Source organism: Pseudorca crassidens, chromosome 12, assembly GCF_039906515.1.
Source record: "Pseudorca crassidens isolate mPseCra1 chromosome 12, mPseCra1.hap1, whole genome shotgun sequence".
In the NCBI taxonomy this organism is placed as follows: Eukaryota; Metazoa; Chordata; class Mammalia; order Artiodactyla; family Delphinidae; genus Pseudorca; species Pseudorca crassidens.
Window position 1 is genome coordinate 57,725,444 of NC_090307.1, and position 22,968 is coordinate 57,748,411.

The following is a 22,968-nucleotide window of genomic DNA, read 5'->3' on the forward strand; positions in this document are numbered from 1 at the left end:
TAGACACCATTTTTGCGAATAGTTGGTTTGTTTAGTTTTAACAACTAAATGGGATTCTTGTGAAGTATAAAATATTTAGGATTGGTCACAGATTTGTGATTTCCAATGAGGGATAATGTGTCCAAGAATTATGAGAGAGAGAGAGACAGAAAGAGAGGGAGAGAGGAAGGAAAGAAGGAAGGAAGGGAGAGAGCGAGGGAGGGAGGGAGGGAAAGCGTTCAGATAAGCTATTGATGATTCTACGTTTTTCAAACCTAATGGTCAGAATATTAAGTTTTAAAACTTAAATAAGTCCTGTTTGTGTGTGGGTTTTTTTTTGGTTTTTTTTTTTTTTTTGCGGTACGCAGGCCTCTTACCGTTGTGGCCTCTCCCGTTGCGGAGCACAGGCTCCGGACGCGCAGGCTCAGCGGCCATGGCTCACGGGCCCAGCCGCTCTGTGGCATGTGGGATCTTCCCGGACCGGGGCACGAACCCGTGTCCCCTGCATCGGCAGGCGGCCTCTCAACCACTGCGCCACCAGGCAAGCCCCTGTTTGTGTTTTAATGTTACCATCTGACTGTCGTTCTGGCTGAAAACAACTCCATACTAGATGTATCAAATCTTTCTAGACTTTACTCCCCCATCTTCCTATTCCTCTGTCTGTCTCTGTCTCTCTCTTTGTCTCTCTCTCTCTCTCTCTCTCTCTCTCTCTCTCTCACACACACACACACACACACACACACACACACACACACACACACACACACGAGAAGGAAATAATTTGCCTTAAAGTCATTTGTAGCCGTGAATTTTTAAAGTAATGTTTTTCTTTATAGTCAGTAAAGTAGAATAATATTTCTAGAGACCTCAAAGTGAGATACTGATTTGGTGAACATGCTTCCTGAACCACGGGAGAAAAAAAAATCAGGGCAATTGTCTGACAAGTTCAAATGGGAGAAACTGATATAAGTTTTGAGGGTAGAACTGTGCAAAAGAGAAAATGTACCTCAGTTATTGGTCTAACAGAGGCTAGTAGAACTAAAAGCTTTAAAGCCCCATCTAAAGATAAAATGTAATTGTTCTCTCTGGCAAGAAGAAAATGTTTAACCACAGGAAGAGAAATAGCTAGAAAGGAAAATACAATAGGGCATAATTCTGGGACTTCTTAGCTCCTTTAGTAAACAACCATTTAGCCTAGGGAGGAAGGTGTTACTGCCGAGGCAAGCAGAGCATTAACTAGGGGAGCTTATCCAGAAGTGACAGAATGTCTGGGATTTGCTTCAAAATAATATAGGAGAGAAGGAAGTATGTGAGGGTATAGATGAAGCAAGAGTGGCCATGGGTTGATAATTGTTGAAGCTGGCTGATGAATATTTGGGAAATTATTACACTAGGATCTCCACTATTAGATATATTTACATTTTTACATCAAAAAAAATGAAAAACACAAAGACATTCTAGGCAGGACAAAGTCCTTGTTTGTGAGGTCACCTGGCTATTTTTAAGGTTTTTTTAAAAAATAAAATGTATTCAAGAGTAGTAGATATGTGTATGAGTTGCCAAGCACAAGCAGAAGGGGAGAGACGAATATGGACTGATTTAGACATTTATTTTGCCCCCGCTAATCTACTCTGTGTGTTGCTGAGGAGAGCTTCCAAAATGGGTTGGAGAAATAAAATCAAATATACCTAAGTTTTAAAGATAAAGTTTACCCAAGTAGCTTGGAAGTGAATATGTTTTCCTCCCTTTTAAGGTAATACGGAATAATCGTTTTGGCTTTTGCATGACATCCTGTGGAGGCCTGATGAAACACTTTAGGAAGCAGATTGTCCCCTGGTAAGAACACACCAATAGAAGAGAAAGCCTTTACTTAAGTGTTGCGTGCCTTTCAAGGGGTATGCGGACTCCATCCGTACATCGACAGCTTCTATTCATTCATTTTGAGGAAAGTATCTTGCTCTCTTGTTACATATTATAATGGTTGGCCAAATTTTCTGTAAAAATTACCTGCATCAGGATTAACCTTTCCCGTTTTGCAGATTTGGCAATCCAATTCCAATAGTTTGACAGCCTTTGATACTTCCTGTAAATAGCAGTGAATAATGAACTCCCAGGGTGTCACTGGGGGTTATTCACACTTGCTAATGATTAACCACCCCTGGCTCCTGAACTGTAAGAACCAGACTTCAAGGCCCCAAATACAGCTCATCCTATTTTAGACCCCTGCTCAGGTTTTTATATGAGTTTTGAAAATCCCTTCTAACTCAAACCAGATCGAAACCTAAGTGTCCAATAAATGGGGATTGGTACATAAATTATATCCATAGTTACACTGAACTATTATTTAGTCATCAAAAATGATGATAGTAAACCTGCCTTGTAAGAAACGTTAAAAGAAGTTCTCTAGAGAGAAGGAAAATAAGCCAGAAACTCAGATCTCCATTAAAAAAAGGAAGAGCTGGGAAGAAGGAATAAGTGCAGGTAAAATAAAATGATGACCAGTCTAGACTGGGCACCTGCCTTCTCCAACTCCAGCTCGTATTCTTCCTCTGTCTCTGTCTGTCTCTCATTTCTCAGACTTGTACAAAAAAGTATAAGATAAAAAAAACCCTCCTTGCCATGCATCTCATTCCTTTCTACCCTTCTCTTCCTCCAAAGATAGCCATTGTGAATGTTTCCTTGAGTATCGTTCCAAAGAAATATAGGCATAAAACATTTTACACAGAAGGGCAATACTAGGGACTTCCCTGGTGGCACAGTGGTTAAGACTCTGAGCTCCCGATGCAGGGGGCCAGGGTTCAATCCCCGGTCAGGGAACTAGATCTCACATACAGGCCGCAACTAAGAGTTTGCATGACACAACTAAGGAGCCAGAGAGCCGCAACTAAGACCCAGAGCAACCAAATAAATAATTTTTAAAAATGGGGGTAATACTATAATGTTCTTCACCTTGCTTAAAAACAACGTACCATGGAATTCCCTGGCAGTCCAGTGGTTAGGACTCTAAGCTCTCACTGCCGAGGGCCCAGGTTTAATTCCTTGTGGGGGAACTAAGATGCCACAAGCCTCACAGTGCTGCCAAAAATCCCCCAAGAAACAAAAACAAAAAAGCTTGTCAACGTATATGAGTAATCTTTCTATGTCAGTTCAGTCTGATTTACTTTGTTGCTGTAATAACTGCAAAATAAAATTTTCTTGGTGGCTTTTTTTTTTCATGTTTCTGTTTATTTGGATTTCTTTTTCTTTTTTTTTGAACTGCTTATCTATAGACTTTGCCCAACTTTACTTTTTATAAACAGGGTTTTTTTCCTCTGATTTGTATCAGCTCTCCGTAAGTTCGGTAACTAGGTCTTGTGCCTGACATGTGCCAGCAGTTATTTTTTCCCAGTTTTATCGCTTTTGAAAATTTTATGATTGTTTTCCTCAAACACAAGTTTTTTTACAAATACAAAATGCTTATACACATGTATCTCTTTTACTGGGTCTCAATTCTGTGTCCTGGTTAGAAAGGCCTCTCCACTCCCAGATCATATTCATGCCTTCTTCCAGAACACGTGGTCTCAACCTCAGCACGCCTGACCCTCCAGACAGGATGCTTTTTCTGTGGAGGTCTGTTCTGTGTGTGGTGAAGCAGCAGCATCCCTGGCCTCTATCCGCTAGATGCCAGTAGCATCCCCTCCTCTCCAGCTGTGATCACCAAAAATGTCGCCAGGCATTGTCAAATGTCCCCTGGGAGGCAAAGTTGCCACCTACATCCCGCCTGGAGAACCACTGTTCTAGAACATACAGGGTTGCATTTTTAATGAACATTTCAATCTCTGATTCAGATGAGTTTTATTTTTCTTAAAGGAGTGCGATAGAGATCAGCTTGATTTTTAACTAAAAGTAGTCAATTGTCCCAATTCAATTTGCCCCGATCTGAAAAGTCACCTTTGCCAAAATCTAAATGTCCATATCATATTCTAAACTCTCATTGTTCTTTGTTTGCTCTTTATTTATTCTCAGTACAAAACGCTTACATTTTAATCATTATTAACTTCAAAATACACTTTAATATGTGAAGGGGTTTCCCCTGCCCTCCTCCCATCCCAACACTTCTTTCAGAATTTCCCAGGCTATTGTATGGTTGTTTAATTTTGATGAAGTGTAGCAATTTAAAGGAAAAAATCCTGTTGGAATTTTAATAGAAATTGCTCTGAATTTAAAGATCGATTTGGGGAAGATAAACATCTTTATGCTTTCGCTATTGAATCTTGCAGGAAAGGATAAATTATATCTTTTATTTTACTTAAGTCTTCCTTTATGTCCCTCAGTAGGATTTTAAAGTTTTCTTCATAAAACTTGCACATATTTCTTGTTAATTTTACTCCTAGATATTTCATCGTTTTATTGCTTTATAAATGGGTCCTCTACAGCTTTGAGACCAGGTAATGGTGATAAATGGAAACATATGAGTGGATTAACCCTTTGATGGAAAGAGGAGAAAGGGACTCAGTTAAAAACTGGTACAGTATTCTGAAGGTCTTACTTTTACCTCATAAATATGGTACTTATTCCAAACTATATTTTTTTTTCTTTTTTTTAAAATCAGGACACATCACCCCACGCCCCCGCCTTCATTATTGGTCCATCTAACCTTGTTCCTTTAATTCTGTCAAATGCTTTTAGGCTAATACAAAAACAGGCTGGTTCTCACCATTTTAAAAAGGGAAGAAAGGGAATTCCCTGGTTGTCCAGTGGTTAGGACTCTGTGCTTCCACTGCTGAGGGCCCAGGTTCAATCCCTGGTCAGGCAGCTAAGATCCTAGAAGTGGAACAGCCAAAAGAAAAAAAAAGAAGAAAAAAAGAACAGGAAGAACAATGAACACAGTAGAAAACTTGACGAAAGTTATGAACAGGTGAAAAGAAGAAATAAATGCACAGAAAACACAAGAACATGCTCACCTTCTCAAACCAAGACATGCATTCTTAAAAAAGTTAGGTGTCACGTATTTGTCTAGGAGATTGGCAAATATGAAATTGATTGGTAATGAGCAGTGTTAGCAAGGGTGTAAAGAAAGAGGTTTTAAATATGTAAGATGATTTGGAGGGCAATTTGGCAACATCTGTGAAAATTTTGAATGCACAGCCCTTTGACTCAGCTAGTCTACCTTCCAGGGACTCCTACAAATATACTCACAAGAGCCCCCAAAGATCTGCATACAAACTGACATTCTGTTGAGACACACTGGTTCAGTGTGCCCTCGTTTACAGTCCGAAGGAGCTCCTGGCATTGGTTGGTGCCTATGTTTTATCAATTGTTGAATATTTTAACTATAATTGCACTTTCTTTTTGTGCTTAGTTACAAATTAGACACTACTTAAATGCTTAGCACTAAACATAAATGAAAAAAGCAAGCTGCAGAATATCATTATTGTTTGGATCATGGACCAGGGGTCAGAAAGGCAGGACAAATGACTGAACTGCCCTTCTTCATCTGTCAGATGGGGATAACAATAAGGCGTGCTTCTTAGGATGTTTTCAGGAATAAAGATTAAAATATGTGAAGTATTTAACGCTGCCTGGCGTGTTATTTACAATAACGGATTGTATTCTTATTAACGATTCTTACAGTCTCATTTTCATGCATTATTTTGTTTGAGAAATATTTATTGGGTCCCTTTATGGTTGAGGCCTTGTGCCAAGTTCAGGAATATTTAACAATAAGCACACATTTTAGTGGGGGGGGGTGTCAAAGGACAACAAACACACTAACAGTCAAATGAGCAAAATAATTAAAACTTGCAGTGTTATGGGGCCTCCCTGGCCATCCAGTGGTTAAGAATCCGCCTTCCAATGCAGGGGATGTGGGTTCGATCCCCAGTCGGTGAGCTAAGGTCCCCCATGCCTCAGGGCAAGTAAGCCCTCATGCCGCAACTACAGAGCCCGCGCACCACAACTAGAGAGAAGCCTGCGCGCCACAGTGAACAGCCCACCCACAGCAACTAAGAGCCCGCGCAGCCAAAAAAAAAAAAAAAAAATTGTGGGGCTATGGAAGAAAAGAAAGGGTTGAGCGAGACCTGTGGTTCTCTACCAGAGGTGTCCCCCACCCCAATTTCTGTCCCTTCTGGAGGACATTGGTAATGTCTGGAGATGTTTGTCACAACTTGGGGGGAGGGTGTTACCAGCCAGTATTGGTTAGCCGCCAGGGGTGCTGGTAAACATCCTACAATGCACAGGACAGCCCCCTACAACCGAGAATTATCCAGCCCCAAACAGGACTGCGGTTGAGAACCCCTGAGCTAGATGGTGGCAGCGGAGGTAACTAAATTTAGGTCAAGTGGTCACAGAAGACTCTTCTGAGAAGATATTTAGGCCGAATTCTGACTGGTGAGAAAAAGCCCGATAGGCAGCAAATGCTATGGGGCCATCCCAGGCAGAGGGGACTTGAAAACAACAAATAACAATGAAAACCCCCTTACATTTGAGTGTAATATACATATGCGCATATGGAGAGCGAAGGGGTCAATTAAGAGGTCTTTCCTATTTCACTATGTATACTTCTTTCTTGCTCGGATTTTTGAGAACAGTCTTCCCTCCACCCCACCCCGCCCCTTTTTTTGTAATTAAAAAATGAGGAAAGAAGAAAAGCACAAAAAGCAGGCAGGTTGGAAGACAGGCTCTGGTAAAACTCCAGGTAGATTTCAGAGAAGAGACAGGTTTTAGAGCAACCTCCATGTGCTCAGGTGGCCCTGGTGTCGTAATCTGTGGTCAGTCTCTGCCCTATACTGCCTTCCACATCCACCAGACCCTCCACAGATGATGCGAGAACACTTGATTTTCAGTCAGGTAATTTACGTCCAGTACTTGGTTTTATACCTTTTAGCTTTGTTATATTTGGATGTGTTATCTTCACTTTAGGAAAAAAATAATAACCTAGCTAACTCGTTTGAGTATTAAATGAGGTCATTTAAATTGTTTCGTAAACTGTAAAACACAGTACAGATCATGATGTTGAGAATAGAGAGGTTAGAGGCTGTGCTCAACCATTATCTTTCTGCTTTGTCCTGTTGAGTTCAAATCCCCTCTAGGGAAAGAAAAATGAGGCCTGTGCTGCAGAGGGAAAAAAGGGCTGGGAAGGGAAATGCAGGCCAGGAGAAAAGTGATTACAAACAAAAGTAGTAGCACAAGTTACATTATTCATGTAACTAAGGGGAGGAGAGTCCTGCTGATGGGACAGATAAAATCACCACAAGATGGTTGTAGCCCAGCCCCAGGCCCTTGAAAAGACAATGGTTGGCTTCTCCTTAAGCAGCCTAGGACCCTCTGACCTGAGATGTCAAGAGATGATTATAGAACCCTTGTGCAGTGCTTGGAGCCCCGCAGTCTGCATATTTTATAAAAATATCTGTTCCCCAGAGAGGAGAAGCAAAAGGGATCCAGTGACTGTGAGTCATCATTCCTCGGTGTAAGACAGTGCCACGTGGAATCAGGCTTTATCAGCGGTCACTGAGATGAAGGAAATAAATAGTCTTCAATCACTTGATGGACCACGTATCAAAATAATAACTGCAAGTATTGATACACTTTTCTGGCTTATGTGCCTTTCCAAGTTTCTTTTTGAGTTTTTGCTTTTGAAGGGTTTGCAGCTGTGAAAAGTAACTTAACTCTGTGTCTTTTCTTGGCCTTGAGGCAGCCTGGGAAGATAAGACACCAAATGGAACTGTGTGCCTGGAGGGAAAAAATAATGGTGTAAAACGATGATCGAGTACCAAACACTTTCTCACTTTTCATTCATGCAATTTTCCAATATAATTAACATCCACATGAATTCGGCAAATAATACATAGTAAATGTGAATCCACATTTCTTCCCCCCAAGCACCGGGAAGAATCTTAAAGGACACTGGATCAGTTTCAGCGAGAGGCCCTACCTGGGATATTTCGGGACTCACAGAGCCAGAACTGAAACTTGTTTTTCCACCTTGAGAAAAGCAAATAAACAAAAATATCCTAAGCAACCGCTGGTTTTTCAAGCCCACTCTTTCGGGTTGTTTTCCTGGCCTGTGTTACGCAGACTCCAGGCACTTTCTTCCCAGAATGCACCAACAATCCAAAGCTTGCAACAAGTTTGGGACGGGCCTTGAGGATGTGGGAGGGAGGACCTCGACCCGGGGCAGGGGGCCCGTGTTCCTCTCGGGAGCATCTCGCCAGCTTTAATAGCTGCTTCGGTGTGATTCGCTCGAGCCAAAGGTGAGCATTGCCCGGACCAAGCCGGACCTCCAGCGAGAGAGTTGAAAGTTCGACTTTCTCCTCCTGGCCATTTGAAAAGAGGCTTTTAATTCTCGGCGCCCCTTCCCCGGTAAAGTTTGTTTTCTAGCTATAAACTCCCCGCAACCCTCGGTTTCCATCTCGGCTGCTTGAGAATCGCAATAATCAGCCAAGTTCACTTAGACGAAGGAAAAGATACTTTTGTGTACATAATGAGAGCCACCGCGTGGCCGCGGAGAACCACGCGGAAGAAGGAAACAGTTTTGTCTCGCGCTGGTGCAAACGGCCCAGGGGGAGGGTTAAGCCGACCCGAAGGCGGGTTTCGTGGACCGGCTTCGAAAGAGGCCGAGGCAGCCGAAGCGGCTTTCGAAGTTAGCAAACAAAGCGTCTCCCCAGTAACCGGCTCCAGACGAGGCTCCTGCCACCCCGACCGCTGAGGCGCAGCGCCGGCGGTCCGGCTCCTCCTCCTGCGTCCCTCCTCCCCCTTCTCCCGGTTCCCAACGGATGTGAGCCACCAATCCCAGCAACAAACAACCCTTCAAACGCGGGAGCTGAGCGGCCCTCTAACGGGCCCCTCCCCGCTCCACATCTGTCCTGCGCGCGGGCGCAGCCGCTGATTCATCTGCCGCCAGGCCGGGAAGGAACTGCGCTCCGGCAAGTTACAGGGGAGCCCCTCCAGGCTGGTGGTTTCCCCCAGGACCATGTTCCCCCCTTGGTCGTTTTAGATGTGTGTTCTCTTAGGTGCCGAGCAGTCGGCACACCACAGGAAAAAAATAATCGTAAGGTCGTTCCCTTCTTAGACTGACGCTGTTTTCCTTGTTTATCCATTTTAAGCCCTGTAATTGGAAAAAACCACCCAAGCTTTGTAAACTCTGGCCTTATTCACTCTCGGGGCGGGGGTGTCTTTTTTGGGGGAGGGTGAGTATGTGGGCGGCTGGCTTTAATTTTCAGTGTAATCCTAAAACAGAGGCTCCAAAATCTAGTTAGTCATCGTTTGGCTGCCTTATTCCTCCTTGGGTTGAACCTTATTTCCACGGAGCTTCTGCCGGGTTCTTCACAGAGATTACAAAACAAAAACAGCACAGAGCAGAAACTGGAGGCTGACTCGGGAGCTGACGTCTCTATCAGGCTAAATTATTTACGTTTGGGTTTGTTTTTTTTTTTTAAGTGATGGGGAAAGTCTTAGTGTGGCATGTGACAGTTCATTTACTTCAAAACGACGAAGGAGACAAACGCGAAAAGGAGAGGAGAGAAGTCTTTTTAAAGGGTAATTTCATCTAGGAACTCCTACTGGAGTCCTCCTCTCAACCAAATTAAAGCAACAGGAACATGTATTTACTTAATGGTTAGTTTCTGTTTGAAGTACCGGGGGTGGGGGGGTGGGGAGAAAAGGGTCCCCTAGCAGGATATAAGTCCTAAAAGTAGACTCTGTTTACCGAAACAGATGAGCGCCCCCGGGGGTGGTAGCCCCCTTCCCATAAAGGCGGCACAGCTGCCCGGGTCCGGGGGTGCGGATGTCAGGCCGAGTCTAGGCGGGGCGGGCGCGCGTCCGGGCCGTCCCCAGGCAGAGACTTTTAAAGAGCATGTGAGCATGACAAGTGTCTGTCCGCAACATGTTAGATTTCGAAACTGCCTTGCAATCCAGTCCGAAACTCGCAGCTTTAGCCGGGGGGAACAGACTTTCACCCGGGGTGTCTGTGCCTCATCCTCCCCCCCCCCCCGCCCCCCACTGTTGCTGTGGAGGAAGAGCCCCCGGAGGAGAAGGGTGCGCCGCGCCGCGCCCGCGTGTCAATGGCAGCCGCGCATTCTGGAAGAAGTTGGTTCTTGTCCCGAATACTTTTCCTACGGAGCTCCGCCCCTTGAACCAGCAGCCGCTGTCTTCTCCTGCTGCCAGAGCAGGGACTGTGGAGTTGGGGCAGCTGTCAAAAACGAAAGGGGAGCCTCTTCTTCCCTGGGGTGGAGGAGGGGGAGGAGGAGACGGCCTCTTTTCCATCTGTTGCAATTTCCTAACCAAACGCACCCTCGCCAGGCCCGGGAAGAAAGGCCTAAAGTAGAAACTCGGGGCGCTCGGCTGGTGTCGCCGCCGCCGAGCCGGGGATGCAAGCGGCGTGCGCGCAGTGGGGAGCAGCGATCGCGTTTCTGGGCTCGGCCGCCCCCACGAGGAACGGGTGACAGCGGCCCGGGGACGCGGGGTGAGGCGGCGCGGCCGCGGCGCTCGGTGCCGTCCTCCGCGGCTGGAAGGTGCGGGGGAGGGGCGGAGGAGCGGCGGGGCGGGCGGGGGACGGGGCGGGCGGCTGGGGGCGGAGGCAGGACCTCCTGTACCTTCCCTCCTCGCCTCGCTCACTCTGACAGCGCCGAGGTGCGCCGAGCAGGAGCGGGGAACAAAGGAGCGGAGTGGGGAGGGGAGCGAGTTGGGCGAGGGGGAGCCCCCGGCCGGCTGCCAGAAGATTCCGGCAGGAGGAAGCCCAAGTGTCACTTGAATTCCACCCAAGGAGCGGGAGCCTGGGATCCGAGCGCCTTGTTTAGCAATAACGGCTGGAGCGCGTCCTACAAGTTACGGGAGAGTCGGCCGGGAAGGAGGACAATCACTCGGCCCCTTCGCCCTCGCTCCTAGCCCCTGGAGACCCCAGCGTCGCCTCGCGCTGGAAGGGGAGCTCCAGAATGAAAAGCAAGAAAGGTAAGGCTCGCGGGCTGCGCGCGCCGTGGACGCGAGTCCCAGGGAAACGTGCTCGAGGGGCGGCGCTGGGTTTGGGGCGAGAGTGACTTGGTGGACTTTTCCGCCCCGGGGCTCGCAGGCCCGAGCGGCGGCCGTTCTCTTTGTTGAGGCTGCGTCTGAAATGGCAGTTGTTGTTTCCTTCTTAGACACAACACCGAGGGGCTGTTGTGGGGAGACGGGCCTCTCCACGCTGCTGGCACGTTGTCAAGAAACACGCTCGCCGCCTTGTTTGTGCGCCTCCAAGTTTCATTGTCTCCGCAGACACCCCACGCTCGCCGCGTGGCTTCTTGCTCTTTCTCGCGGGCGGGGGAGTGGGGTCCGGGTCGGGGGCACCCCTGCCCCGCTTTTCCCCGTTGGGACCCTGGGCGGCCCGGCCGGCGGAGCCGCGGCGCCTTTGTCTCAAAGTTGGGCTCCAGGGTCCCCGCTCACTCCCGGCTGGGCCGGGCACGTCTTCTCCAGGGATGGGGCGTTTACACCATCAGAGGAAGGCGACTCTGGACCCCAGGTCGCCCCCGGGTGTCGGTCCCTTTGGAAAGCTAGACTTTTCAGAATTCCCAGCCTCTACAAGTTTTCCCACGATGTATCTGGGGCAAGAGGAAGAGTTAGGACTGCGGGCAAGCGGCGTGCAGTCAGAATGAGTTCAAGTGTGACATGCAAAGAGTGAGTCTGTCATTGTTTCCACGAAGCGTTCTGGAAGCTTTATAGCTAAAACTTGCCGTCAGTCTGGTTTAAAAACAAAATACACAGAAAGAAAAAGGGAAAAAAAAGACACCACCACAAAAGGTCAAAGAATTTTAACTCCCTTTTGAAGTTAACTTTTCAGTCCCTAGCAGGGAGGTACCCCCGAATGTTCCGTCGTGGGCCGGAGTTGGCTTTTCTGTTGTGATTTATGTCGAGTGGTTCAAAACAGAAGTTAATCGCTCGGGGAAGCCAGCGCGGGCGGGGTGGGGGGAGGGGTGGCTACTGCGCATGCCCAGCTGCGGCCAGAGTTTCTCCAGCTCCACATTCTTTCAGACTCGTCGAGCGAATACGGTTAGAACAGACTCCCGTTAGAGTGGGGCAGCCTCGAAGCCGAGAGGGTTCCCTCGGCCACATTTTCACCTTGGATTTCTGTTCGTTTGATCCTGGGCTGGTGCCTTTGAAACACGCGGAGCTCCCCATGTCCCGCTTTGCGGGCGGGAGTCAAACTAAACGTCCACCCCGGGGCCTTGGTAGTTGTAGTGGAACTAACTCCCCGCGCGTCCTCTCCCCGGGGACCCTGAAGGGCGAGAGCGAGGGCTCAGAGGTTTGGACGTTTAACTGGGCTCGGCGAGAAAAGGCGCGCGGGGAGCGCCCGGGGGCGCCCAGGGAGACCAGGTCAACTCGTGGAAGGCTGACAGGTCCAGATCGTCCCTGGGAGGCGTTCTCTCCCTCCTGGTGAACTGACTGGGACAAGTTGGGTTGTTTTTGACGGGTGCGTCTTGTGATCCGCGAGCAGAGCAGAGCTGGGCTTGCGCCGGGGCGGGTTCCCCCCATTGTTCGGGCTCTGGCGGGGAAGGCTGTGATGATCCTCCCCGACCACCCGTAAGGCTCTGGGGTTCCCCCCTCCCCGCTATTGTGCCGGTGCCCCCCCCGTCCTTCCCGGCACCCCTCTCTCGGCGCCCTCCCCCCAGCCCAGCCAGGGGACGGGGCAGGAACCCGCCGGTCCCTGGGGAATCTTCGGGGCGCGCTGCCCCGGGGCGCGAGGTACTGCTACCGCGCCGACTCATGGAAACAATGAAAGGTGACGTGTTGGAGGGGAAACTTCGCGACTGGTTCGGAGCCCTTGCGGGGGAGCGGAGACTGCCGAGGTTGCCCGGGTTTCTTTCCCTTTTTAGGTTTTCCTGGCAAATCCTTTGCGGGTGGGCAGGCCCCTGAGGAGGTTGAGATTCACGGCCCCGTTTTCAGTTTCTTGTAATCTGAAACTCCAAGGCCTGGGTTTGCTCTCACTCGTGCGGTCGGACGGGCGACTTCAGCGGGGGCCGAGGAGTTGGCGGAACAAAAGCTCCCGGGCCGGCCGGGCCGGGCTCCTCCCTCGGCGAGTCCCTCTTGGTCCTGCCCGCCCTCGCCCCGGCCTCCAGCCACCTGGGGGCCCCGCGCCCAGTGGCCTCCGCTAGGGCTCCGGAAGAGATCTGGCTCGCCGAGTTGGACTGTCCGTTTTATAAAAGTCAGTGAAAATCTTTTCAAGTTTTGTTGAAAACAAAAGCACTTAACTCAATCGCGGAGCCGGGGATTTGGTAAGACTGCTTTGTGACAATAGTGTCTCGTCTTAGAAAACTGAGAATGCCCAAAAGATCTCCCCAAAAGATTTTCAAACAAGCAAGCAGATTCGTTGAGGAAAACCCCCTAAGTCTCTTTGCTCCCGGTTTCTGACGATGGGGGATTCTTGCTTCAGACTTCTGCGGCTGGGTTTATCCTAGCGCTCCTTGGATTTGGTGCCTCGGGGGGTTAAGTACGTTTCCCGTCGCTTCTCCTGAGATGTTCTGATCAGGAAACCTGTTAGGTTAGGTTTGCTTTTTCCTATTTGTACCCTTAAGCGTTGCCTTCGGTTATTGTTATTCCCAGATCTTTTTCTAGTCCAGATTTTTTTTTTTAAGAGTCCAACTTCACAACCATTGTCTCTCTGCCCCCCCCGGGCTCTGCCCCTCCCCCTGTTACTACTCAGGAAAAAAAAAATGCTTTTTAGCGCTGTGGGATTCATAGAGCATCTTGTGGCTTTCTAAACAAATTTCCTTGTATGTGGATGGAGTAAAAGAGGCTTGTGATCCCCCCGCACCGCCCCCCCGCCCCCGACCACCACATTTTTTAAAGTGTGAGCAGAGTAAAACGTTTGGAAACAAGTCGTAACCGGGAAAGTGTTCCAAAGCTCTGTTACAATAGGAAATGAGTAACTTGGAAAAGTCTTTTTGTTTTTCCAAGTTGAGCCACAATCCGGAGGGAGAGTTTTAATGAAAACAGTCCTGACAGCAGCAAACGTGGTTTGCTGTAGTGAAATATCAGCTGGCACAGCCGAGGAATTGAAGTCTTAACTTCCTGTTCCGTCAGCTTTTGTGCACATATTGGAAATATTTGTTAAGAGGTCCGGAGGCCTGGCCGCTTTTTTATTTAAATGAACTGAGAACAGAGTAAAGTCGCTGCAGTTTGGTGTTGCTTAACTGAAACCTGCTTTTGTGTCACTAGCCTGTTTTGAAAGATCAGGCTTCTTGTCAAACTAAGTGAGCAGATCAAAGGACAGGCTTTAGGGGTTTTTTGTTTGTTTCAAACTATTTGTGATTGTCAATTTACAGTTGGGAATTCACTGTTCAGTGAGCAGACTTTCACACTGTTTCTAAAACGTTAAAAAGGGGAGGTGGGGTTAATAGCCTAGAGAAGTTCTGACTTTTCAGACTTTTTGAAGAGTTTAAACAAATTGCTTTATTCACATTTGCTTTAGTCATTCAGTTACTTGACACATTTTTAAAAGTTAAGATTTCTTTATCAGAGCAAATGTAAAACAGGAACATTTATAATTTCTTAAGGTTTTTTTGTTGATAGTTCTTCACCCAAGTTTCAACACCGGTTTTAAAAGTTTCTCATCTTCTCAACAGTGAAAGCACTTTCAGTTTTAAATGTGCCTCCTTTTTTTTCTTTCTTTTTAAGGAGTTAAATGAAATCTGGGTTGAAAAACATCAGATATGCAGCTGCTGTTAAAATTTAGGGTTGCTGGGCCTTTTACTGATGGCTGTTTGTTAATTAAGCCTTGAGCCAAAGTGAATTTGCAAGATCATCCTACTCTTTTGTTAGAACTTGCTTTACTTTGTCTTTGGAAGGTTCTGCCTTTTCTGCGGACACTCCCTCCAGCACCTTCTGCCCCCTGCAGTCCAAAACTGAAAATGTGTCACCAAGAAGAGTTAGACTCAATTAACTGATGAGCTAGCTCATCAGCAAATCTTGAATGAGTGGCTTTTTGAGTTTCACTGTGTTAAAATGCCTTGAAAGGATGGGGTTTGGGAAAAGTTCCTTTAAGATACACTGAATGGTTTATCACTCTGAGGAATATTCTGTTTTTATTTCCTGACAAGGTAAACCACTTGAGCTTGCGTCAACAAAGTTAAGAGTGCCTACCTTTAAATGTCATGCTACCTTAATTTCCTTTATATAGAAATACTGGTTTTTCAAGCATACTATAGTTTGTAATTTATTTATGTTTTTAAAATTCTTAATTGTCTTCAAAAATGAGAATATACGTCTTTAGTCAGAGTAGCCTTTTGTAGTTTTGAAACGGGGAAGGGTTAAAGTTCAAAATTATCTTTAAATGTCAAAAGGGCCAAGTCTGAATTTTTGTAGAACCCAGTCTATGTGTGATTTAAATATTCTCTATGGGTGTGACTTTTTAAAAATTTCTGGTAGGATTAAAGCGCTTGTAAACAAAAGAGTTTCCTCTGGGGGTTGCATATTCAGTTTTCTTTGTCATGTAACGATTTAAAGCTGATCTCTGCTTATTGATATGTAGTATCCTGGGTTCGGATTAAACTGGCAGTTGAAATTTACGGAAGTTTTAAAGTTTATTCACTACTAGGCATCTTTTGACCTCTTACATTAAGTACTAAAAATAGAATAGTTTTATGCAGTGAAATTTAAAACTTCAGTGGTTGTTTGCATTTAGTAAAAAGTGACTAGTACTGTCCATTAAAAGTAGGTGTCTAGTTTTGAATAAATGGGGGTAGCAATGAAAAGGAAAAGAAGAGGAATTGGCAGAAAATTCTGCCATGCATTTTATCTTTAGACTACTAACTGGGTTACAAGTGTAATTTTCTTGGCTTGTATCAGTGGAAAAAAATCTTCCTTTTTATTTCAAAACCTTCAGCGGAAGAGGGAGGAAGAACAGCGTTTCAAAGGTACATTAGTTGGATTGTTTTTCCTAGTTAGCAATGACCTCACGGAGAAGGTTGTCAGACACATCCCGTCTGCTTATGACACCTTTCCTGTTTCACACGTGGCAAGCTATTCGCTTTAGGTGCAGCTGTGTCTCACTTGCTGGATTAGACACTTCTGAGCACCATTGAAAAGGAATGTGAGATGTTGAATCCTATAGGAAAATGGGTACGAAAGGGAATCTGCCGGGGGGCTGGGAATCTAGAATATGCTGCTAGGCGAATTACTCTTGAGATTTCGCACGAGCTCTGGTGTTTCAGGACGGAAAACACCCGTTCTTCGCTTGTTTGGCTCTCAAGAGTTGAGAAAACACAGTTGTGCTGAGTGGTCAAAAGAGGTGAGCTTTGCTGATAACAGTGGCTGACGGCTGGCCTCTGTCCTCTCGTAGGTGTTGTTGCCGCGTCTGGCAGTGAGACCGAGGATGATGACAGCATGGACAGCCCCCTGGACCTCTCCTCTTCTGCTGGCTCAGGCAAGAGAAGGCGGAGGGGCAACCTGCCCAAGGAATCCGTTCAGATTCTCCGTGATTGGCTGTATGAACACCGATACAATGCCTACCCCTCAGAGCAAGAAAAAGCATTACTGTCCCAACAAACACACCTCTCTACACTACAGGTAAGGGAAAGGAACACCAGCTGTATGCCCGGGGGTTGTGGTGGGTTTTTTCCCCAAAGTCGCTTTATAGCATTCCTGTATAGCAAGTCATTAAGTGCCTCCCCACTCAAAAAAAGGGGGGGGCATATCTTTTTCTTGTAAACTTTTTATAGTGCTAACAGCTAATAACTGGCTATGTAGAGAAACAGAAACACTTGACAGTCATCTGTCAAATAGCATTTCCTTTAATGCCTAAAAGAGCCTTCCTTTATGCAACAAACATAAGAAGGAGGTTAAATCTTACTCTATTGCCCAGGAAACTGGTTTGATATTTAAACAAGTTCAGACTTCAGTGAGGTAATTCATGTTCTGTCTGTTGACATAGTCATTTGAACTGGGAAAAATCAGTAACTGGGAGGAGTGGCTCTTTTCATCCAGGAAAGGTTTTCCTGTAGTTGATTAACGTAAATGCTGGGGCGGTAGATAACAGGTTAATATGGGGAGAGTTAAAAGGTAAAATTCCCTCTCTAAAATCATTTTCAGGCGTTTGAGAATGTATACCTTTCTTTTCCTTCCTTCTGAAAAGGTTTAAGGATGATGAGAGACCAAAAAGGGGATTTGTAGTAGAAAAAGAGGAGGTTTATGACAGGAAACACCTCTCTTTTCTTGGCTGGGCTCAAATACCTCTAAATAACTTTGAAGGTCCCGATAAGCCTTTTCATGCCTCCTTTAATGCAAAGAGAGAGAGCAGTAAGGCGCCCCCAAGAAGGCTCTCGGGCGTGTTGGCGGAGTGTTAAAGCGTCTAAAACATCCCCGTATGATTTCAGGTCTGTAACTGGTTTATCAACGCCCGGCGCAGGCTCCTCCCCGACATGCTGAGAAAGGATGGCAAAGATCCAAATCAGTTCACAATTTCCCGCCGAGGGGCCAAGATATCTGAAGCCAGCTCTGTGGAGTCAGCAACAGGCATCAAAAACTTCATGCCGGCTCTAGAGGAGAGCCCTTTTCACTCCTGTACAGCTGGACCCAACCCAGCCCTAGGGAGGCCACTGTCTCCTAAGCCGTCATCCCCAGGATCCATTTTGGCTCGTCCCTCGGTTATCTGTCATACCACTGTGACTGCCTTGAAAGATGTGCCTTTCTCTCTCTGCCAGTCAGTTGGTGTGGGACAAAACGCAGATATACAGCAGATGGCAGCCAGCAGCTTCACAGACACCTCCCTCATGTACCCAGAGGACACGTGTAAATCTGGACCAAGTGCACACACACAGAGTGGTCTTTTCAACACTCCTCCCCCTACTCCACCGGACCTCAACCAAGATTTTAGTGGATTTCAGCTTCTGGTAGATGTTGCACTCAAACGGGCTGCAGAAATGGAGCTTCAGGCAAAACTTATGGCTTAACCCCTTTTTTCAAGCAAAACAGTTCTCAGAAATGTTATGATTGCTGGGATGATGGCAAGAGGTGAATTGCATTATTTTATATATTTTTTTATTAATATTTGCACATGGGATTGCTAAAATGAAGCTTCCTGTTACTGAGATGTTGTCAGTGGAATACAGTCATTCCAAGAACTATAAACTCAAAGCTACTGTAGAAACAAAGGGTTTTCTTTTTTAAATGTTTCTTGGTAGATTATTCATAATGTGAGGTGGTACCCAAGATTATGTGATTTTTTTTTCCCCTCCCCTTTTTTTTGTTGGTGTCTTTTTCAGACTGTGCAATACTTAGAGAACCTATAGCATCTTCTCATTCCCATGTGGAACAGGATGCCCACATACTGTCTAATTAATAAATTTTCAATTTTTTTTCAAACGAGTATGAATCTAGTTGATTGATGCATTTTTTTCATGACGTAATAAAGTATTTTCTTTAAAAAGTACTGTAATGCAGAGTATTTTGTTGAGGGAGGCATCTCTTAAAAATGAGTAGGAATATAGCACCCCAATGAGCAGGAAGTTGGGGGTAGGGTGGAGTGTGAGTTAGGGGGGTGTCACCAGCTCTTTGAAGAACTGTGGACAAGCCAGGCTGTATAAACAGGATGTGTGATAATTTACTCTTGATAGGAGGCATAGCAGGCCCTCAAATCTTTACTTAAAACTGCAAGTTGGAATGAATCGTTTCCATGGGTGTTTAGCTAACCACTGAATCCCTTGGTGACCTAGTCTGCGTATTTTAAGACACGACCCACGTTGAAAAGGAAGATCTCAAAGCACCTGATCGTGGCTCAAGTTTTCAGAAGTAAACAGCAACCCAAGCAGTTCTTAGTATTGCCTCCTGCATGTTACCGTCTAAAATAATTTTTGTTCAGTGGTCCAGTTAGGTAAGGCCTCCTTACATTTAAAAGCATCTTTTAAAACATGGTCTAAAGTGGTGAAAGCAGTGGGGTTCTGTCTCCCATGGGACTGTTAGTTTATTAGGTTTCTTTCCTAAGGTCACGGTTTGTGAAAAGCCGGTACCATACGCAAGTGGAGTTTGTTGGGATAGGCAGTTCTTTATGAAGCCAGGACGGCTAGAAGGGAATTGGTGGTGTTCCTTTCACTTGAGCAGGTTTGTCACATGCCACAAAACCATTCTTTGTAGTCATGCTTAGTATGAGGTTTCTTTGTTATTATAGTCATGTTCTTTCCAGCCCTGCCCCAGCTATGAATTGTCTAAGTTTGAGGGAGCATTAGAGCTTCAGTGTTGTTTAAAGAATGTAGGAAAACTCTTCCAAACTTAAGCTTGTCTAATTTTGAAATTCTGTTTAGAAGGTGCCTGCTGTAGAAAGAGCTAAACTCAAAGACTTCTCTAAGTGGAAGAGAAAAACTGATGAGGACAACCAGGAGTGGGAAGAAAAAACAAGGGAGGAGAATGTGGTGCCTCTAGCCTGTGAGGGGGGCGGCTTTGAAGGGCTCATCAGCCTCCAGTGGGCTAGCCCCACCTCAGAGTTGCAGAAATAGACAAAACCAAAAAGGAAATAATGTACATAAAAGGAGCAAAGTAAACAAATAAGAATGAAAAATCAAAGGGGATTAAGAATCATTACCTGCTTTAATAGCTAGATCAAATGCTGAAATCCTTTGAGTACAGATAAGAGAGACCAGCAAATCCTGAAAGGCTTCCCTTGATAAGACATTTCATTAATCACACTGGGTGGGGGAGGGGAGAAAGCAGTCATGTGAGTGATTTAAAAGAAAAATAAATGTCAAGGGTCAAATGAAACCCAAACATTAAAAAAAAAGAATCACCCCAAATGGATCCAGGTTGATAAATAACTGGTGTGTAACAAATGTAATTGGAAAGGCACATGTAAAAAAGTGTTTATTCAAATTGGAGCCAAATAGAAATAACTGTTTGCTTAGTATTTGCATGAAATATCTTTTTTCATTTGTTTACTTTTAACTTGTGTTTTTTAAATTTTATTTATTTATTTTTGGCTGCATTGGGTCTTCATTGCTGCGCACGGGCTTTCTCTAGTTGTGGCAAGTGGGGGCTACTCTTTGTTGGGGCTTCTTACTGTGGTGGCTTCTCGTTGCACAGCATGGGCTCTAGGTGTGCGGGCTTCAGTAGTTGTGGCTTGCGGGCTCAGTAGTTGTGGCTCGCAGGCTCTAGAGTGCAGGCTCAGTAGTTGTGGTGCACGGGCTTAGTTGCTCCATGGCATGTGGGATCTTCCTGGACCAAGGCTTGAACCTGTGTCCCCTGCACTGGCAGGTGGATTCTTAACCACTGTGCCACCAGGGAAGCCCTAACTTAATTTGTATTTAAAGTTCATCTCTTTAAGAATTTGTATTTAAAGTTCACCTCTTTAAGATAACATGTAGTTGGGTCGTGCTTTTTTAACCGGCCTAACAATCTCTGCCTTTTACTTGGTGTGTTTAGTTGGTTTATATTTAATATAACTACTGATATGTTTGGATTCAGTTTACCATTTGGATTTTTTCCTCCCTCTGTTCCTCTTTTCTTGCCTTTTTTGGGTTAGTTGAATATTTTAAATATTTTGTTGTGATTTTTCTATTGGCTTTCAAATTACATTGTTTTTTTATTTGTATTTTTGCGGTACACGGGCCTCCCACCGTTGTGGCCTCTCCCGTTGCGGAGCACAGGCTCCGGACGCGCAGGCTCAATGGCCATGGCTCACGGGCCCAGCCACTCTGCGGCATGTGGGATCCTCCTGGACCAGGGCACGAACCCATGTCCCCTGCATCAGCAGGTGGACTCTCAACCACTGCGCCACCAGGGAAGCCCTATATTGTTTTTAATGGTTGTTCTAGGGGATTAAAGTATACATCTTTAATTTATCACAGTCAACTTAGAATTTATATTATACAACCTCATACAAAATATAGAAACTTGGAACAGTATGGTTCCATTTACTCTTTTCTTTTTTTCTTGTTTTTCATATAAAATAGCTATACCTGATAAATCCAACAGTATAATGTTATAATTTTTGTTTGAAACAGGCATGTGTCTTTTTTAAAGTTAAGAGAAAAGAGAATGTATACAGGCATACACTGGAGATATTGTGGGTTTGGTTCCAAACCACCACAATGAAGTGAATATCACAAAGTGAGTCACACAAATTTTTTGGTTCCCAGTCCATATAGAAGTTATGTTTACATTATACTGTAGTCTATTAAATGTGCAATAAAAAATGTACGTACCTTAATTTAAAAATCCTTTATTTGATAAAGAGTACTAACCATCATCTCAGCATTCAGCAAGTCATAATCTTTTTGCAATACTTAATAACATCAAAGATCACTGAGGGAATGCCCTGGCGGTCCAGTGGTTAGGACTCTGGGCTTTCACTGCCAAGGGTTTGGTTTCGATCCCTGGTTGGGGAACTAAGATCCCACAAGCCACACGGCGTGGCAAGAAAAAAGAAAACTCACTGATTACAGGTCACTGTAACAAATAGAATAAAAATGAAACAGTTTGAAATACGGCAAGAATTACCAAAATGTGGCACAGACATGAAGTGAACAAATGCTGTGGCACTAAATAGACTTGACACAGAGTTGCCACAAACCTTCAATTTGTAAAAAACAACACCTGCAAAGCACAATAAAGCAAAGTGCAGTAAAACAAGGTATGCCTGTATATCGTCTTTTTTTAATATAAATTTATTTATTTATGGCTGCATGAGTCTTCATTGCTGCACGTGAGCTTTCTTTAGTTGCGGTGAGTGGGCTACTCTTCATTGCTGTGTGTGGGCTTCTCATTGTGGTGGCCTCTCTTGTTGCAGGACATGGGCTCTAGGCACACGGGCTTCAGTAGTTGTGGCACGTGGGCTCAGTAGTTGTGGCATACAGGTTTAGTTGCTCCACAGCATGTGGGATCTTCCCAGACCAGGGCTCGAACCCATGTCCCCTGCATTGGCAGGCAGATTCTTAACCCCTGTGCCACCAGGGAAATCCCTATAGTCTTTTATATTTGCTAAATATCTACCATTTCTGATGTTCTTCATTCCTTGTGAGTCTGAATGACACGTCATTTCTCTTCAGCTTGAATTTTCTTGAGAATTGTGGAGGCCTGCTGGTGACTAATCATCTATTTTTGTTCATTGAAAATGACTTTTATTTTACTTTCATCTTTGAAGGATAGTTTCACTGAAGATAGAATCCTGGGTTGTTTTTTTCCATCACTTGAAAGGCATTTATTGTCTGGCTTCCATTGTTTCTGAAGAGACATCAGTTGTCACTTGTATCATTGTTCTCTTGTATGTAATGTCTTTCTCTGTCTCTTTCATCTTTGTATTTCAGCAGTTTGGCTATGATGTGCCTAGGTATAATTGTAGTTTATCCTGCTTGGGGGTTTGTTGAGCTTGGATCTGTAAGTTTATGTTTTGTTTTTTTACCAAATTTGGGAAATATTGGCCATTATTTCTTCAAAAATTTTTTCTCTTTTCTCCTCTCCTTCTAGAACTCCAGTAGATCTCTAGAACTCCAGTACATTATCTGAGATTATCATGTTTTTCTTTCATCTTTTTTTAAAATAAATTATTTATTTTATTTATTTATTTTTGGCTGTGTTGGGTCTTTGTTGCTGCACACAGGCTTTCTCTAGTTGGGGTGAGCAGGGGCTACTCTTTGTTGTGATACATGGGCTTCTCATTGAAGTGGCTTCTCTTGTTGCGGAGCACAGACTCGAGGTGCATGGGCTTCAGTAGTTGTGGCTTGCGGGCTCTAGAGCACAGTCTTAGTAGTTGTGGTGCACGGGCTTAGTGGCTCCGCAGCATGTGGGATCTTCCTGGACCAGGGCTCAAACCCGTGTCCCCTGCACTGGCAGGTGGATTCTTAACCACTGTGCCACCAGGGAAGTCCCTTTTCTTTAATCTTGCTTCTCTCTAATCTTCAGATTGGATCGTTTGTATTAACTTTTAATTCACCAACTCTTCCACTGTCTCTAAAGTGCTGTTGAGGCCATCCAGTGAATTTTGATATCAGTTATTGTATTTGTCACATGCAGAATTCCCAATTAGTCCTTTTTTTTATCATTGCTATTTCTCTGCTGAGA

The 22,968-nt window shown here is 45.2% G+C and overlaps 1 protein-coding gene across 7 annotated transcripts; it reads left to right on the forward strand.

Moving 5' to 3' along the window:
* Positions 1–8,742: 8,742 nt before the first annotated feature.
* Positions 8,743–18,352, forward strand: TGIF1 (TGFB induced factor homeobox 1). 7 transcript variants are annotated; one of them, XM_067699603.1, is made up of 3 exons: positions 8,743–8,882; positions 16,265–16,491; positions 17,298–18,352. In XM_067699603.1, exons 2-3 carry the CDS (start codon positions 16,309–16,311, stop codon positions 17,871–17,873), a joined length of 759 nt encoding a protein of 252 aa, XP_067555704.1. In that variant the 5' UTR covers positions 8,743–8,882; positions 16,265–16,308; the 3' UTR covers positions 17,874–18,352. The 7 variants fall into 7 exon arrangements, with proteins under 7 accessions (XP_067555704.1, XP_067555701.1, XP_067555703.1 ...); XM_067699600.1 differs by lacking the exon at positions 8,743–8,882 and adding an exon at positions 9,146–9,495; XM_067699602.1 differs by lacking the exon at positions 8,743–8,882 and adding an exon at positions 9,456–9,573.
* Positions 18,353–22,968: the final 4,616 nt, after the last annotated feature.

What these genes read in the sequence shown, in the direction of transcription:
- TGIF1 (XM_067699600.1), top strand. Translation starts at nt 9,399, where the DNA reads ATGGGGAAAGTCTTAGTGTGGCATGTGACAGTTCATTTACTTCAAAAC. An exon ending in GAGAGAAGTCTTTTTAAAGG is followed by an intron (nt 9,496 to 16,264) that starts GTAATTTCATCT and finishes GTCCTCTCGTAG; the next exon opens with GTGTTGTTGCCGCGTCTGGC. An exon ending in CACACCTCTCTACACTACAG is followed by an intron (nt 16,492 to 17,297) that starts GTAAGGGAAAGG and finishes GTATGATTTCAG; the next exon opens with GTCTGTAACTGGTTTATCAA.